The 17,610-nt window shown below is 44.4% G+C and overlaps 2 protein-coding genes across 3 annotated transcripts in view; both read left to right on the forward strand.

Moving 5' to 3' along the window:
• The window catches only part of LOC128725441 (neurocalcin homolog), a 102,027-nt gene that overhangs the window by 58,578 nt on the left and 25,839 nt on the right, over window positions 1–17,610 (forward strand). The window lies entirely within an intron of this gene.
• LOC128725442 (neuronal calcium sensor 2) overlaps window positions 1–17,610 on the forward strand; it is a 54,107-nt gene that overhangs the window by 30,876 nt on the left and 5,621 nt on the right. Inside the window, exons 3-4 of the mRNA XM_053819185.1 lie at window positions 2,283–2,426; window positions 16,378–16,506. Of these exons, the coding sequence (XP_053675160.1) occupies window positions 2,283–2,426; window positions 16,378–16,506 (273 nt within the window). The remainder of the gene's footprint in view (window positions 1–2,282; window positions 2,427–16,377; window positions 16,507–17,610) is intronic.

Genomic DNA, 17,610 nt, shown 5'->3' on the forward strand with positions numbered 1-17,610 from the left:
AACCATGTTTCCTATGCAATCCATCATCATTGCGGGCATTCTTGCTATCAATGTATATCGCACAACGTCATCAATATCCGGTTGAATTTCCTTTCCCGGTGCCTGAAATTTTCAGGTACTTTCCACGAAGAATACAGGTGGAAAGTTGTACATCATAGTATGAGTGACGGGAAGAGGAACAAATTGTCTCACATCTCGGGAAACTTAGCGTATGTTCTTGATTGATGGCCTTGTTAAACATGTGTGTTACGGCACGTTATGAGTTTTTTTATTTCCAGTTCGAGTTTTCCTTATTTCTAAACTGGGAGCGAGGAGCTGTCGTTTTTCCTGGTAAACTGATACCGTAGTTGATTTTTTTAGTCTATGCACCGCCTCAACAGGGAGTGTTTTAATCTATATTGCGTTTTTGGACCGTTTCGTGCAAGCCGTGAACAAAGAAAAGGACACCCTCGGTACATAAAAATGTACTCGCACGGTACATTGCGTTGTCAGTCACAATGACACCAAATACATGGTATAATTATGTATACTTTTGCTAGACACTTGAGATCAAATGTTCAAATGATTGTTACATATGTAATTTATTGAATATGTTTCCATATTTATTCAGATAAATATGTCTTTTACATACAGTTGCGAGTAGATATATTCTTATCACAAGAACAATTGGCTGAAATGTTGCGGTTATGTAGGTGAAAAAATGTTCTTCTATTGTATATTCAAAATGTTGTTTGGGTCATAGTTGATCGTAACTTCTTAAACCTTAAGGTATTACGCTGTTATCGATTAACCATTGCAGCGAATGTTAATTAGCTCAGCTATGAGTTTCCGGCCCATTTCTGCTGCTTGTGGTGACAGTCCCACGTTGTAAAGGACAAAATTGTCATTGCTTCTGGAACAAGGGTAGGAAAGAAAAGCGTTAAAAGTTCTCGTACACCCATAAACAGCATTTCCTCATCCTCTACTGATGGTGGTATGCTCATCAAAAACTTTCAACCAGCTAAGTTGGCTACCCGCGTGCCACGGTTGCGTCTGTAGGGCTTTTCTTAATTGCTTGCCAGTTTATTTTGGCTAGGTTAAATTTACGTCGTCACTCCCGGTCGCCATTCTAGGATTTCCGTCCATTTCCCCTGTCGTCTGATGTAAGCATTGATTTATTATGACATTAAGGTTGGAGATAATTGCTATCCCACCAGAGCTTATGAAGTCGACTAGTTTTGGCCAAATATTATATCACATCCACGACTCGGTCGTCTATCCTTCGCACTCCTCGGTTACTCAGGCTATGCGGTTACGCCTGAAGGTATTTTTTTACCGAGACGCGCTGGAAAGCTCACGCGTGAAGGAAAACTATAAACTACAAGGGAACAAGGCGTTCATCAACCTGCCAGCATTGATTCTGGCTCCAGGGAGAAGTCTGATGGCAGCCTAGACCCGTGGGGCCTTCTGTACCACGATATCGCACGTCTCGTTCTCTTCTACTGCTCTCTTACACCACGACTGACCGCATCGGAACAACGATGGGGAAAAACTTTGACGCACGAAAAACAAATCGAAAAGTCTAGCCGCTCAGAATGGTCTTCCATTCTTCCATTTTGTCTTAATATTTTACGCAACGCCAAAAGGGAATGAAAAATAAATATAAACGAACACTGACGAGGTTTAAAATTTGTATTTAAAGGAAAAAAAATACAATTTCATGTGCTTGGAGTTGTTTTGAAAATGTTGTTTTAACTGGGAAAACTTTCCTGATTGCCGGGCGTCTCGCACTGCTGGTTTGGCTATAATTTCCGCTTGCTTTGGGAATTTTTGTTTCCACGTTGGCTCTTTTCACTCCTTTTCCACCATCAGTGACATTCTTCCTCAGTTCCGCGTGGCGAGCTTTTTGTTCGAGAAGTGAAAGTTTCGCCGTGCAGCGGTAGAAAATGTTTGTACCTTCCAGCTTTCTACGGAAATTGCTTGATCGCAGCTTTGGTATCTCCTTATGCTGCTTAAAGGGGGTAGATTACTCAAGCCTGTGCTGCTAGGAGAAGGAAAATTCCGCAAGTGTCAAAATCTGTTTCGTGCAAAATAGAGGTCATAAAATGTTCGTCTGTTTTTCTCCTGGTTCACCATCTTAGGACATTCGGTGGCTTTTAAATAAGACTGTTTTGGGCTTACGACAAACCGCGCTATGAAGAAGTCAGTAATAACAACGCCCGGTTTATTATACAACGCCTCAAAATGAACTAGTATTAATGTTTTTCTCTCTTTTGTATTCTTCTTTTCATTCGTCTGTGCAGCAAGATTGTCCAAACGGCAAGCTAACGCCCGCGAAGTTTGTAGATATGTACAAAATGTTCTTCCCGTCTGGAAACGCAGAAGAGTTTTGCGATCACGTTTTTCGAACGTTCGATATGGATAAGAATGGTTATATCGATTTTAAGGTAAGTCATCTTGATTGAAGTTCTTTTTTAATTGTACTTGCAAAAATCTTCATATATATACGAATATATTCTATAAATTAGTTTGAGCTCTCTAATTTTGCCTCCAAGGATGTGGCCTTCATATTCCGTCCAGCGAACCCAGCTCAGGAAAAGCTCACCATCTGGCCCGAATGGTGGAGTTTTAAATATCAAAACAACACCTTTGCCGCTATGGGCAGTGCAGTGTGAACGAATAAAGGCACCCGGCAACACATGATCTGGAAAGTTTTTTACGACTTCCGTCGCTGGGTTCGCTTTTCCGCGCTGAGAAAGGAAGCTATAAAAATGAAGCTACGTAGCGCTCACGAATGATAACAGAGATCGCGTTTTGCGAGCAGTTACGCGCGCGCGTCGTGTTTGGCACTGGTCGCGTAGCCTTTGTCGTCGTTTTCAAAAAACCATTTTCGCCTTGTCACAAACACAACCCCCGACCATGGTGAGTTTTGGCGGGCGAGGAAGTTTTTCTGGAGACCGTAAAAATGGTAGATTTTGGTTGTAGCATGTGTGCTGAGGTCGTAAAAATAGAGGTACCATTCTGCAGCGCGACGGCAGGTGACTTCATCGTCGGCCATCCGGAGCGGGACTCCCATCCAGGGTTTGCGACGCATGAATATCCCATCGTCGACATCTGTCGATGCGGTCGATGGTGAATCGATGTTCAGCTCTAGAAGAAAGAGCACCGCAGCATCAGCTCTGAGTGTAATCTCATCTCTTGCCGGCGTAACTTTTGAGAATATATTCAAAGCAAAAGAAACGAGAGAACCACATCGCATATAAAACCAAACGATGGAAATACAAAACCTACAGAATATGACCATGGCCATGAAATGTTTTCACTTCCGTGCGACACAACATTAAAAGCAGGGGGGCATTAAAGCGGAAAATACCCGCACCTACTCTGTGTTTTGGAAGTCCACGTTTCATCTCTCAGCCAGTCCGTGCTCTGGCGTGCAGCGGAAATGAAGCGAAAATTGTAAATTTGCCAGTCGTGGGCTCGCTTTTAACGAATAATGATTTTTAATTGCCGCCGGTCCTTTGTTCTCGGTCGTGGCATGATACACCGTAACGGCGAGCGCGTTTTATATGCTTTCACTTCGATCTCGTACTTCCGCTCGACCGTTTGGTTCTTGTTTATGAAATTTGTTGCGGATTAGCTGAGCATACCCAATCCGAGTGTGGCTAATAAAATTTTATCATCCCATGGATAGAAAAAAAAAGATCTCATCCAGTTTTTAATATGAATTTTTTACTACTAAATTATTCTATGGCACCTAGCGATTTCACGTGTATTTTTTATTGATGAAGTGGGTGTTTTCAAGTATGTCTTGTAGCATGCGGAAAAAATAAGTAAAATGTTTTGATTTGTCTAATAATATAATGTAGATGTGGTATGTATAATACCACCAGACACAAATTAAAACGCAATGCATGCTATCCATCACCAAACGAGTTTTTGATTATAGTTTGTAAAATATTTGCAAAGACGTATTATTAGTCTTTTTTATATTTAGATCATTGACGTCCCATAATCGTTAAATTTTTTTAAGTGTTTTTGACAATTCGTAATGTATTTTATACTTTTGAATATGTGGATCATAATCAAAAAACCTTAAACTTAACTCAGTTAAAGCTTTAAATATTCTTTTAAAGTGTCATAATGCAACGCGTTTTCTTCACTCCCAAGCAATGTCTGGTCCTCGGTGCTTTTTCCGAGTCGTTGAAATATTGCCCAGAAACGGCCGAAAATTTGAACTAAAGCAGACGATTACGACAAACATCGCAAAGTCCCTCGCTGATCGGGTCGTCATCGCACCGGAAGACGACGCCAACCGCGTTGATTAATGCCATCCATCAAAAGGCTAGAACTAAATTTAGCCTTTCCGGAAAAAAATGGATATTTATATACATGGGTGGCATATATCTTCTCGCACCATGTGGAAACAAACGACGCAATCGGCCCGACGGGCTAACCGGGAGTGGCATTATGCCTAAAGTTCCAAATCCATCAACTGAGTCCGATATCATGACAACACCTTGAATTTATACCTCGTTTTGTGGTAACCGAAGCAAAAAAAAACGCTTATACCGATGAGGGATAAGAAACGAGCTACAACATGCTTGATAACTGGAAGCGCTATTCTAGTGCTTGGGAGGTGGGAAATGAGTATAGGTGCACGTGGACTGCATTGGAGTTCTTGCTAATATTCGCGATATTTTCAGTCGTCCTGCGCGATGTCGACCTCCGTGCAAAGGAGTCTACTCGGTCGGTTACGCTTCGGCCGTTTGCCCATTATTCATAATAGGTTTAGAGATTGTTGCCATTTTTCTCTCCCTTCATTCCCTCGCTCCTTTCTATCCTATTTGGCAAATGTGTGTGCATTTCCCTGCTGAAAGTTTTTCCAAAACGCAGGCAACATGGTAACACGGACATCGTGGGTGGAAATATAAATAGGTCAAGCTGTCAAGGTGCAAAATGCAATAAAAGTTTATGCGACATTTTCCTCGTTAGCGCTCACTCGCTCAAATTGGGAATTATTGGAGGAAGCGGGATCCTGCACACGCCATGAGTCCTCTGAAAAATGGGTTCATGGCTTCAGTAGGAATGAAAAGTTATGATAAAAATATTAAAAATATATAAGTACCAATGTTCAAAAATTTCAAATTATTTCGGCAAAAAGCTGATTTTTAAGAAATTGAGGCGCTTTAAAAAAAAAAGCCAAACTAGTGTTTTCTTTTTTCTTTTTTCTCTCTTTGTTTGTGATTTTTTTAACTGGATAAAGTTTACCTCTGCAGTCTATATGTATGTTTTCGCAATGACAAGGTTCTCGATAAAAACGAACGCGCAATAGCGGTTCGTGCATGAACAAAATTGACTTCCTCCAGCTGTGAAATTGAGTGACAATTTTCACACCACACTAGTAGCAAAAACTACTCACCGATCATCTTCTATGTGGCGTCAAAGTGTCCAAGGAAAACCAATTCTGCGATGATAAAAAATGTCGCACACTCCTCTACCCGAACGCTAAAGCGCGTGGATTGGGTGGTACGGTTCGGGCCATTAATTTGTCAAGTTCTCGCGTCCACTATGTCGTACGAAAATGTCATCTCGCTGATGTCACGGTGGTTTTGCATTTTGCTGAATTTTCGACACTCGTCCACAGTGTGTGTATGTGTGTGATAGCGGTTGCGGTTAGTTGAACGATGAAAAAAAATTGTAAAACCTGCAGTGTGCTTCGCATTCACGAAAAATGGTTGCTGGATTTTTAGGAACTATGTTTTTTTGGTTTATAGACATATTATGAACGCAAATATCTGTCGAAACGGAATTCTGGAAAACAAATATTAAAGTTGAAAACGTGGGAAATTTTCACTCCTCCGCCGCACGAATATATTCTCACAGAAAAATAATCTGAGTACTGAGCCTGAGCCGTAAAATGTTGCTTCTTTCTATCATTTATTGTATCAGATTGTTTACATTTCTTTGCGAAGCTTAAAACACTCAACCTTCCTCGAACATTTCTTAAGGGTTATTTATTAAAATACGTTTCGCCAAACATGGTTTTGGAGCACAAAGTTTCCATCGTCCTTTTCGGTATCGATGGTGAGAACTCGCTTGCTTACATCTTTGTGGTTGGTCTTCTCGCAGTAGCAGTTCCTCTCTCGCCTGTGCTAACCGTATGCCAGATGGGTATCGCTATAACATTTTCCACCGAAGAGACCTACTGCACATTTTCTCAAACAACAACTAACACCAAGCAAACAAGTGGGCAAAACCTCTCGTCCAAGTGAACGAAATTCGAGTTAGATGACTGTCGGAAGTGACCACAAAGAAACGGCTACCAGAATGGTAGGGCGGGTGACCGAGAGTGAAAGTAGATTCGTTTTTTGGATCCCGAAGGACGAAAGGAGCCGCAGGTTGTTGTCGCGAAACCGACTGAAAGCTAATCCTCTGCTTGTAGGCTCCACTCGAGGCAAAGTTTAATTAATTTTGTGGTCGCCTGCAACAAAACAATAATACGATTTTCCATTTGGCGCAAACTCCCTCCATGTGCTTGCCGTAGACAACGAATTGTTAAAGACTGTTTAAGAAGTTGCTTTTCTTGTTCCACCACTTTGCCTTAAAATAGTTAGATGGGAACGGTATTCACTGCAAGGCTTAAAACTCATCGAAACAGTATCTTGCGCAGAAAAAAAAATGTATTCTCAGCCTCAAGAATTGTTGCATATGTGAAGATTCATATATCACACGGAAGATAACACACGACTCTAAAAAAGATTTGGGCACATGTCAAAGGATTGGTGAAACATAGTGCGCAAAAGATGGAACCATATCGGATCTCCTCTCTGTTTTCTATCGACATAACAATATCCAGCATTGGTCGATGAACGTCCGCACGCACAAGTGTTCCCGAATCTCGCTCGTCTTGAAATTGCACGTCACCGGAACGAGAGAACAATCAATCTTATTTTCCCCACCGCCAAGGGCAGTGTTTTCCATGACGTGCTACTTTCAGCAGCTCGTGTAGCCTTGTTCCCGATCAGTATGAATACTGGAATCTTAAGTGCGTCAGCGAATGGAAAAAGTCTTACCTGTTAATAATTGTGAATGGCTGCAAAAGTTATTACGTAAGCAGACCAATTGTGCTTCAATTTTTTTATCATCTTGGAGTGAAAAATCATCTGGCATAAAATAAAAGTTTTTCCCATCTTCTCCATTGCACGTGTAAATATTTTCTTGTACTGTTGTAGGCAATCGGTGGTCGACTACATTGTTCGGTTTGATGTTCTCTAGTCTTCGATGTTGTGTGAGAGTGTTTTCAACCTCTCTCTATCTCTGCACTTAGAATTCCGCTTGATTGGAGCGATGTGGAGTCGAAAATGTCACGGCACTGATGGGACTCGTGCAAAATTTATTCAGCAATTGGCGGGAGCGCTCATCTTTATGCAATAAAGGATGAATAATTGATGATTTCTGTGAAATGTTTCAATTAGGGTCTCAATGTTTCGCTCTATTTTTCTTAGCTCTGCTAGTAACCGTCTTGTCGAGAATTGTTCAGTAAGCTAACCATTTGTGACATTGACGAGTATAATCGGAAGGTTAAAATACTGAATTTGAACTGTGACTCAAGTGTTATGGAGATATTTGATTGATATTTCCAATGTTTGGGTGACATTCTTGTTTAGGTTAAATGATATTCATTTTATTTCCTAAAATGTGATTGTGGATTTGAGTGTAATGTTTGTCAGATTTAGGTCTCAATTTATAGCGTCGTGTTTATTGCAAAAACTTAATGAAAAATTTTCGTTGGTTACATGCTCTGTTGTGCAATCGTACCTTCATGTAAGATGGCAAACTTGATGGCAAATATAATTCTTGATCATCATATGTCAAGCCTAATCGTGTCAACTCGAATGTAGCGTGTTTCAAAATTAATTGAATCCTTTCAATTAGTCGGGATTTATATGCTCGAACAGGGTGATTAAGCCGTAGCTTATCTCATTGCGAACATGCAAACCCACAATGGTGCCCCACACGCTTCCACAGAGATGCACCCCAGTGTAATGGAAGAGTTCGCAACGGAAGCATACAAAAGATGCTCTAACGCTTCGGTGCGAAATGAATGAATCGTGGATCTCTTGGCGCGTCGTGGATGTAATGGTAACGTTTTACTTTCTTTCACAGCATCACGTTTTTGTGACAAAATGTCGAGCTCCCACCACGTTTTGGTTTCGTTTTCGCTGTGTTCATCTTTTCCCTATCCCGACAGTAGCTTTTCCCTTGTCAGCGCGCCCGAACACAAGCCATTCCCTGAGTGTGGCATGATAATGTGGCTTTCAGAGACACATCGATCAAAAAGCCATCATTTTAAAGATAACGGGGCTCGCGGACGGTGCTAAATGTTCTCGTTTGCAAAAACCCCAAGCACTCTGTGTCGAAGCTGTGTTACAGAACAAGAAGCGTTCTCTCGCCTTTTACCGACAGCTCGCATCCCCAGTGGGACATCAAAGGAAATTTTATGCTCCGTGCGTAGGCTTTTCGCTGAAGCCTCCAGCCCGTTCGCATTCCCATCAGCCGCGCGCTTGTGTGTTAGTGTGTATGAGTGTTGTTTTCGTGTTCGTAGTCTCAAAAATGGCGAAGAATGACGGCCATTTTTCGTCCTGCAGGGCTTGGGTAAAACAAACGCTATCGCGCCCCTCACTCAGGGCGCACGGCGTATCGCTATTTATTATCTCACGGATGGGCTTTTAATTTATTCAATTCACCGTAAGATACGACGGCGGGCTTAACGATCACGACGCCGGTGATGATGACGATGAAGACACTGACGACGATGACGCCAGCACGAAAGGATACGCTGCTAAAAAATGAAAAGCACGCGCGCACGCTCGCGCCCAGATCGCTCGGTCGCTGTTAAATGGTCGATTTTTGTGCGTGACTGAAAATACCGATCGTGTGGTAAGGGCCTCCCTGCTGCGTGATGGGTGGATGAAAATCCGATGGAATATTCCACTGCCGGGTGGACCGGAATGTCGTAAATTATTTCCTAGATCTATCGCCGCCGTAATGCGGAACAGTCGCGAGCTAATTCCTCCATGGCCCCGAAATTGCCAGCAAACGGTCTCGTGGGTCTCTTTAAGAGTTGTTTCTCTTCTTCCAGCAGCCCTTCTACGATTACTCGCTAGCCATTTTTTTCTTCCTGTGTATCGGTTCGGATTTTTGTCATTGAAAAGCACAAAAAAGGACCGTTAGTGGCGTTCGGTCGCTGATTCACGTTTTGTGAAACAAATGACCCTCGGATGGTTGATTCGCTTCTCTCGCGGTTATGTCCGCCGGTTTGTAACATGACACCGATCGAGTTGGATTCATATTTCTGTAGACCAAATTTCAGCTGGGTACAAATTATAATGACAAACGACTGTACACGAGCGCGTCGTTCCAGAGCCTTTGCCGGGTAATAAATGTACCGGCTACAGTGAATGTCGAACGACGGTACGGCAGGAAAGCGTACAGCACGAGTGGGTCGATTATCTTTCCTCCGACAACGTCGGTTTGGTTTTATGAGACTATTTTCCTTACCACTCCGTTCGATTTACGCCACAGAATGTTGAGTTTGTTTAATGCGCAAACTTTCGAATGAAATCAACGTTCGTCGAGTGCAAAAAGAAATCAAAATGTTGTCTTTTCATGGTAAAAGGCGCTGTTGCTTTAGCGAAAAGTTTGGCATACTGTAATCAAATCGGAATGGGTTATAATGGATGGTTTTCTTGAAGTATAATACAATGTTGGCAAATAATATATCGCACACAATCGTCTTAACACACAGTAAGACAATGTATGAAAATTCGTAGTTGGAACCGATAGTGAATATCATTATATTCATTGCAATAGAAAGCTATTTTTTGAGTCTACAATGGGCTGAAAATATCATGTCTAATGAAAAATATACCTATGAATCGGGTGTTTTTTTCTTGCTTATATAATCCGGAAAACTACCCCAGTTAGTCCTCAGAGAGTAGCATCCATGTCTGACGCGCCCATAGGAGATAATTTCCGATCAAACCGCCGGAGAGTGTCGTCTTCATTACGCCCACAAACCGTCGCAACTTATCGGCAACTTTCGCGCGCGCCGTCTCCACGGACACAAAGTTTAACAAGTTGCCGGTAGTTTGCTAATAGTTTTACCCGCAATCCTAATCCGCCAACGGATTTCGGTGCCCAACAGAGGGAGGAATAGCGAATGGTCGATAAAAAGGCCCGACGGGGTTGGCAACGACACTTGCCGAACGACATAATCGAGAACAAGTTTGCCATTCTTTTTCTCTTTTCTAGCTTTTAGAGGTAGAAATGGAACTTTTCCGTCTCCCGTACGGTTCGTTTGCATTATTTCTTTCGCGATTGCTTACAGCGCCTAGAAGCAACAGCAAAGTTTTGTCGCTCGGTGGCGTCTTAAAGTGCGCCCAACACAAGGAGTCGAGAACCAATCGACTGTTCGCATGCCCAGAGCGTCGTAGACTTCCAAACCAAACTAAACCTGAGCTACGCCCCTATCAAACCACCCCACTCCAGAGGAATCTTTGATTAGGAAAGTTTTATTGCTTTTCGATAAGCTTCCGGGGCGGAGGGAACCCTAGAACGGGCCTGAAACGTGAAGGAGTGGTTAATATCCACGCGGTGAAACGGAAATCGACCGGAACATGGAAACGTGCCCCTGTGTGTGTGGCTTGGTTTACAACTCCAGGATCCTCGGCGTTATTGTGATTGGAGCATCTTTGCAAAGGCTATCCTCACCTGGCACCCGTATTTCAGGGTTATTGTTTTGCGGAACCAAGACTGGATGGACAATAGGCGTGTTGGAAGCTCATAAAAATAGCGCATGAGTCTTTTGCACACAAGGACCGTGTTTCGTTTGTTGCGCTTTAGTAAATAGTGGGTGGTAGTTAGGAAGTTACTCACTGGAAAGGTATTTAATTTCATTTTCCCGTTGCGAAAGTTGGGCAAATTTCTACACGGCACGAAGGCACACGCATACGGTAGGTCTATTCCGCCGTGCTGTTGCTTGTTGCTCAATCAAGACACTGCGTCATTATGACCACGTACACACTCACCCATAGTGCTGTAAAGGAAACGCGCTGTATAACCTTCCTTTTTGAGTCAAGGAGCTCCGGAATAGAGAAATGTTTGCACACCATCCAACCTGAGGCTGGATTGAGTTTTGTTTGCGTCGCTGTAAAAAGGGTTGCTACACTGCCGGTTGTGCGGTTTTAATTTATTCTCGTCCTTATGCCGGTGTTGACAATGGTGGCTGTTACTCGCAAGATTGGGGGCCACCATTACCCGGAAGAAAGATTTCTTCCCCAATTAATTACCAACATACTTGCGCGCTATTTGGCCGATAAGGCTACCCTAAAGCCCTGTTTTCAGGAAGCCAAACGGCAGCAAAATGTGGCGTTTCCAGGCGGAACCAAATCCGAAATAATTTTCAATTCCAACCTAGAGGGCGCATGCAACCACTCTGAGGTGAGCTCAAGATGGTTTAGCGCCATTCAAAAATGGCGATATCCTCGGTCCTCGTGCTTTCGGTCCCCAAAATCCGGTCTTAATTTTGAGCTACGCACAGTAATCTTTCAGCCATCGTCGGTTGCACCGACCTCCAGACCTGGTCTGTGAGATTGTTTCAGCTGTGGCTAAGGTTGCTTGTGTGGGTGTTTAAACACGGGTGGCGTGGGACTGGAAAAGGTATCAAATTTTGCATATTTAGTGACGCTAACGACACGAAAGCACCCGCCGCCAACATTTTTGGTGGTTCAAAATTCTGCCGCTCGTGCCCATTAAAAAAGGGACAGGGACGGCGTAAATGAAGATACGTATTCGCCCGTTACGCTGCGGGTACTCGTGTGGGTAGCTACTCAGGGGTTGGAATTTCGTCCCTTTAGTCACGGTTCCTTTGGATTAGAAAATCTCGGGAAATCGGAGAAGGAATAACAAGAACCTTTCTCGTGACTCTCGGGGGCTCGTTGAGCGAAAGCGAGAAAGAGGGATGATATTTTTTTATCTCTCAGAGTTACTGACTATGCCGTCGTGTTGAAAATGAAATCAGAATCGGACGGATTTTCTTCACCTCTGCTTGGCTCTCTCTCCATGCTGTTCCCCATAGGGCAGGTCGTCGGTTTGTATGCGTTTCGCATTACGACGAAATAACGACACGAAGGTCAGTTAGATTCCGTTTACATGCGCTTTGGATCCTTACCAGTTCGTTGTAGGTGTGTTTTTTTCAGGTCTAGGTCGATCCGGTCGTAATGGTGGGCGATAAATTTGAATCTTCACTTTCCCCTGGGTGGGATGCTTTAGGCGGCGGATTTCGCGCTTCCAGTGGAGATGATGGCATACGTGTATGAAGTGTTTAAGTGCGGATAACCCGTACCATGCTGGGTTGAAATTACGAACAACATGATTGGTTTTATACGGTGCACATCCGTTCCGCCGTTCTAAATTAAGTGTGATTTTCTCGCATTGGAAAACGCAAACCGCATATATGTTAATTGGTGCATACTGTATCGGTCTTCCTGCATGCTTTAAGGTATATGTTTATGCTGAAGAATGTGAGAAAGAATGTTGGTTTATGTGTTTTAAATGATCATATATTTTTCCAACGTTAATATTACTATGGATCAATTCTTTTATGGCTAGACCGTTTTAGACATGCCCAAAAAATAGAAACGGTGGTAGAAAGATGAATTAAATATAAACACATTCGAATAGCATATAGTTGATATTACTCAAGAAGAATTTTCCCTTAACATCTTGAACTGCTGCAGCATAGCAGGCACACACTCGCCGGTGCTTTTCTATTCCGTTTCTCGAAAGTTGCGGCAACGTCTTCTGTGTATGGCTCTTTTGTGTGCCCTTGCCGAACAGCCTGTGGACAGATTATAACAAGCGAGCAGAAACCGGGGCCACCTCCGTGGCCCAACCGAAGAAAATGAAAAACAAGCGAAACCACTTTTCTGAGCATGCCAGCCAGCCCGCGTGTATGAAAGAAAACAAAACAGCAGCCACGAATTTTGTGCCTTTTTTCCTTGCCAAGTGCTCCGAAGCCGTCGGGGTGTCGGGTGAAGGCGGCCATGAATACTGTGAGCATTTTTACGTTCCCTGTAAATGAGGCTGCGAGTTTTTCCGACATTTTTACCCGCGCATCCACAAGCGAACGCGCAAAAGAAAAGAAGCCAATGTGTGTGTTGGATTTCTTATGCTTGCCTTCGTGCCGTCCCATTTCCCTCGGTGTTGGCCTTCTTGGCCCTTTCATTTGCGTGCATGCAAATGCCGTAACAACTCGACGCTAATAAGCATCTCCCGATGTCGCCAGCTTTCTGGTGTGATGTTGCACATGCCTTCCGGAGCGCGACAGTCACGCTGAGTCGGGCAGACCATGGAATGGCCGAGATTCCTTAACCACTGCTCCAAAAATCCCTCCATCACAACCCGCCGGCACGTTGAGCCCCACCCGGAGCGGGAAGAATGTCCTCTTGAGCATGTTTGTTATCCTTTCGTGTAGCGCACGCCGGTGCTTTTGTTTCCCACAAACCATGCAAAGAAGGTCTTTTACCAAGCCGCTTGATCTGTCGACCTCCGGCCGCGAAAACACACAATTTCACCACTGGCTGACGGTGAAACATTGCAGACGGAGATGGGCAACAAGGAAGCTCTGGAAACGCTGGCTTAACAATGGCTTGATGGAGTGTGGAATATGTGTTTTCTCGAAGCGTCTTGCATTTGTCAGCCTCAATAAGCTTTGATCGTGCCGGTTCTTAAAAAACGACACATCGTACCAGCTTCTGAACCACCGCACCATAAACGTGCGCTCGCCGACGGTTGACAAATAGTTTAGGAATGATCGTAAACCGGCGCCATCATTTACGAAATGGCGCCCAAAGTGGCCGATGTGGCATCAAAATGTGTGTTATATGCTGCTACAACTCTTTTCTATCTCTCTTTTTCCTTCATCCCATCGCTGAGTTTCCATGTGGGGCAACATGTGTGCGATAGGAAGGTAGCAGAAAGAAGCGGAAGCGTGCGAGGAAACGCTCCAATGGCATGTATGTGGTGGATTTTGAGACGCAAGCTCACATCGACATCATCGAGGTTATGGTTCGCCCGCTAGCCCTTCGGAATCCCCACGGTACGGTCCGTGAAAACCCCCACGAAAGGCATATTGTTTCGAATACGGACCCGGTGGAATGTATCTGCGGTGTGGCTATAGCACCGGGCTCGTCCTCGTACATCATGCTTATGGGTTTCACGCGAAAGATACAACGAAACCTGCACGGTATCCCCGAGGCGGTGGTACCTCGCCGGAGGAGAGGTTAAAATATGAAAAGAAATTGAGTAAATAAACTAACCGGCGTGGACCTAGTTTAGCTGTGTCCTAGTTCTGTTCGCCGCAGCAGTAGTAGCTCTCGCGACTCTCGCCTGATGGACAAAACAATCAGGAATAGTAGGAAGAGGAGAAGAAAAATAAAAATGCTGGATAAAATATCTCAACTTTTGCAATCTTCCCTCGAACGATGAAGGAATTCCAGGAAACGAGGGGCATGTGTTTCGGGTAAGGATACAAACATAACTACCCTGCTCACGGCACCGCACACACCGTGGTTGGAAAAGCAAAATGGGACATGAAGTCCCGACTGCTCTCGAAGGAGCGCGGAGAGAATCGGGACTCAACATGAACCTCGGAGATTCGTGGAGACATCGCTAAACTTTGCTCTGGTTTAGCGCTGAAGAACGGAACATTCTGTGTTGGTTCGTTTTATCGTCTTCTTACTCTTCTGTTTCGTTCAGTAATAAAAGCGAAAATGGCAGCGTGGTGCTGGAATATATATTCATACGATGGAAAATGTGAACGTTAAATATGCAACGGTGAACCACCCAGGCTCCCGCTGTTTGCTTTCCTCATTGAGCTTCCAATGCTGCCACCATCACAGCGTGTACCGGTTTCGTTCAGATTCTGCTCCTATTTTCGTGCATGTGTATGTGCACCTTTCCTTTTTCTGTACGTTGGTTTTGATGCATTTTATTTACTGTTCAAAATTATGCACCTGATGTTTAATTCGATATGAAGCTGGTTCCATGACACAGAGATCCAAGCAGGATGCCAGACGGACGTTCAAACAGCACGTTCCCATTTCATTTCTCCGGCAACTGAACTGAATTGCCGTTTCCGGAAGTAGTGAGTTGGTTTTCCAAACAAAAGAAGCAGAAGGAAAAAAATGATAGACGAAAAGCAACCAAAGACCAACCTGTACCGATCCCGCTACACGCTATCTCCTCGCTCGTTTGTTTGTGCAAGGCAAGCTTTGTCAGGAAATTGGAAAAATCTGCTCCAACATAGCGACCACCCCGCGAGAAGATCAAATAGCGCCATAACCCCTGCCATCGGCGATGGTGGTGTTGCCTTAATGTTTGCTCCAACATTTTCTCGACCCGATCCCGAAGTTTCGCAATCGATTTGCTGGCAAATCACGCCCTACCCACCGGCCGGACGGACACAATGGCAGCATTATGCTTCGCATTCGTGGCGCACAAGTCGATTGGCTCGATGTCGAGCGCCGGCACATTAGCATATTGAAGATGTGTCACTGGAAGACGCTTGCCAATGGTGAGGTTGCGAAAATAAAAACCAACCTCTATTGAGGAAGCGGCGGTTCTATGCGAGAAGCTTCATCGACCACAAAAACCCCTTCAAGCAAACCGCTGCGGGTCAAATATTGCTTGCGGGTTCGCGCTTGCATCTCGGCTCGTAAGGGCGGATGGATGAAGCCATTCTCAGACAAGAACCACTAGACCCACCAAACACTTGGAACGGTGGCGTGCGTTGTTTGCGTTATACTGTGCGTTCGCTTCGCCTCCATCGCCGTCGAGAAAAATAGGGCTTGGCGTGTGGAAAAGGATTTCTCGCTTTCGTTGGTGGATTGGTGGGATTGGTTTGCGCTAGAATTAAATCACGGCCACGCGCCACTCCTCCCGATGACACGCTTCTACAATTCAAGAAATGACGGCGGCACTACTGGGAGCATCGAGGCAGATTTCGTTAATGGAAAGATCCGCTTTTCACCTTGTCTTAAGTTTGCCCGTAGAGTGCACCAAAAAGAACGCGCGATGAAGAAATAACATCTGCATAATTGAGTGCTTTAATCAGGAGGACGATGTTTTCGGGGAATTAAATTTCATTACGTTTCAAATTGGTCGTTGCTCGTTCCGCCATGAAGCAGGGAAGGGAAAATTGATAATTATAAATGCATATTACATATTCAATTTAAAAGTGTATAACATCTCACCAAAAATAAACAAACCACTTAAATCTTCCACCTCGGAACAGCAACTAATGTTCTCCTTACGCTTGGGCTACCGTTTCAGGAATTTTTGTTAGCTATTGATGTAACCTCGAGTGGCACACCGGAGGAGAAACTAAAATGGGCGTTTAGGATGTACGATGTAGACGGTAACGGCGTAATAGACATTCAAGAAATGACTAAAATAGTACAGGTAAGTTCTAAAACTCCTCGTTCTCTATTTCCAACCATGTAAGGCAAAAAGAACGGCACACACTATACCATCCGCTAGGGAGGTAATACAGTAATTACGGTTTCCCCAGGGGATCGCTTGGGAGGGATGTAATTGTGTAGCAGTGGAAAAAAAGTGGAGAAAGAACACTGGGAACCTAATAATGAACGTCCATTTGTGGTGCAAACAAAAAATTAACTCACTGTGGCTCAATTAAATGGGTTCCACCCATCCAAAAAGCGGTCCCCGTCCATAGGTGTTGCGATCGTAAAAGATTACGGTCACCAGCGGCAGGGGAGACGAGCCTTCGGGCCATTAAAATCAATCCCCCTTTCGCACGCCATGAACACGTGACGGTCTGAGCGATGTGGTGCAGCAGTATGCACTGGTTGTGTGAATTCAGCCCAAGAACGCTGAACGGTATAACGGAAAAGCCGTACCAGATGAGCCGATAGGAGGTCCTGTCGAGTAGGGAGGGGAGACATTTTGGCGCCACTTGGACAGGGGTAGTGCCCGTTTTTTGGGAAGAGAGGAAAATGGCTTCCGGAAAAGTGTAGCTACCATCGCGGAAAAGTGAAGGAACCAGAACACCGATCCGTTATCTGGCACCTTTTGAGTCGGTTTTACACCCGCTTTGTTCGCAAAAATTGAAGGAAAAGCCCTGGCCAAACCCAACCTTCAATCCACGTTGACCTCGCAACATTCAAGACGCGCCCACTTCGGTGTTCGGATCGTATGGAACCTGCAATGAAAAGTCCGATTACGCCCGACCCGGCCACAGTAAAGCTGATTGCAAAATTTATGCGTTCTCGTGGCGCAATTGTAACTCCCGTCCCCTAGGGGAATAATAAGTGCACGAGCTGGTGGTGTCGGTAAAGGTGGTTTTACTGGCTGCAGAACCACGGACGGTTGCTGATAAAGCAAAGCCCCACAGCGGGAAAACGAGAAGGTCGCAGCCGCGGTACACTAGAATGCACTCTAACGCATAACATTTGCATGCGCAATGAGGGTTGGATTGAATTTTACGTGCTCCGGTGCGCTGCTTGGAGTACGTTAAGGCCAGGAGACGGAGGGTTCGAAATTAAG

This window comes from Anopheles nili, chromosome 3 (genome assembly GCF_943737925.1).
Source record: "Anopheles nili chromosome 3, idAnoNiliSN_F5_01, whole genome shotgun sequence".
In the NCBI taxonomy this organism is placed as follows: Eukaryota; Metazoa; Arthropoda; class Insecta; order Diptera; family Culicidae; genus Anopheles; species Anopheles nili.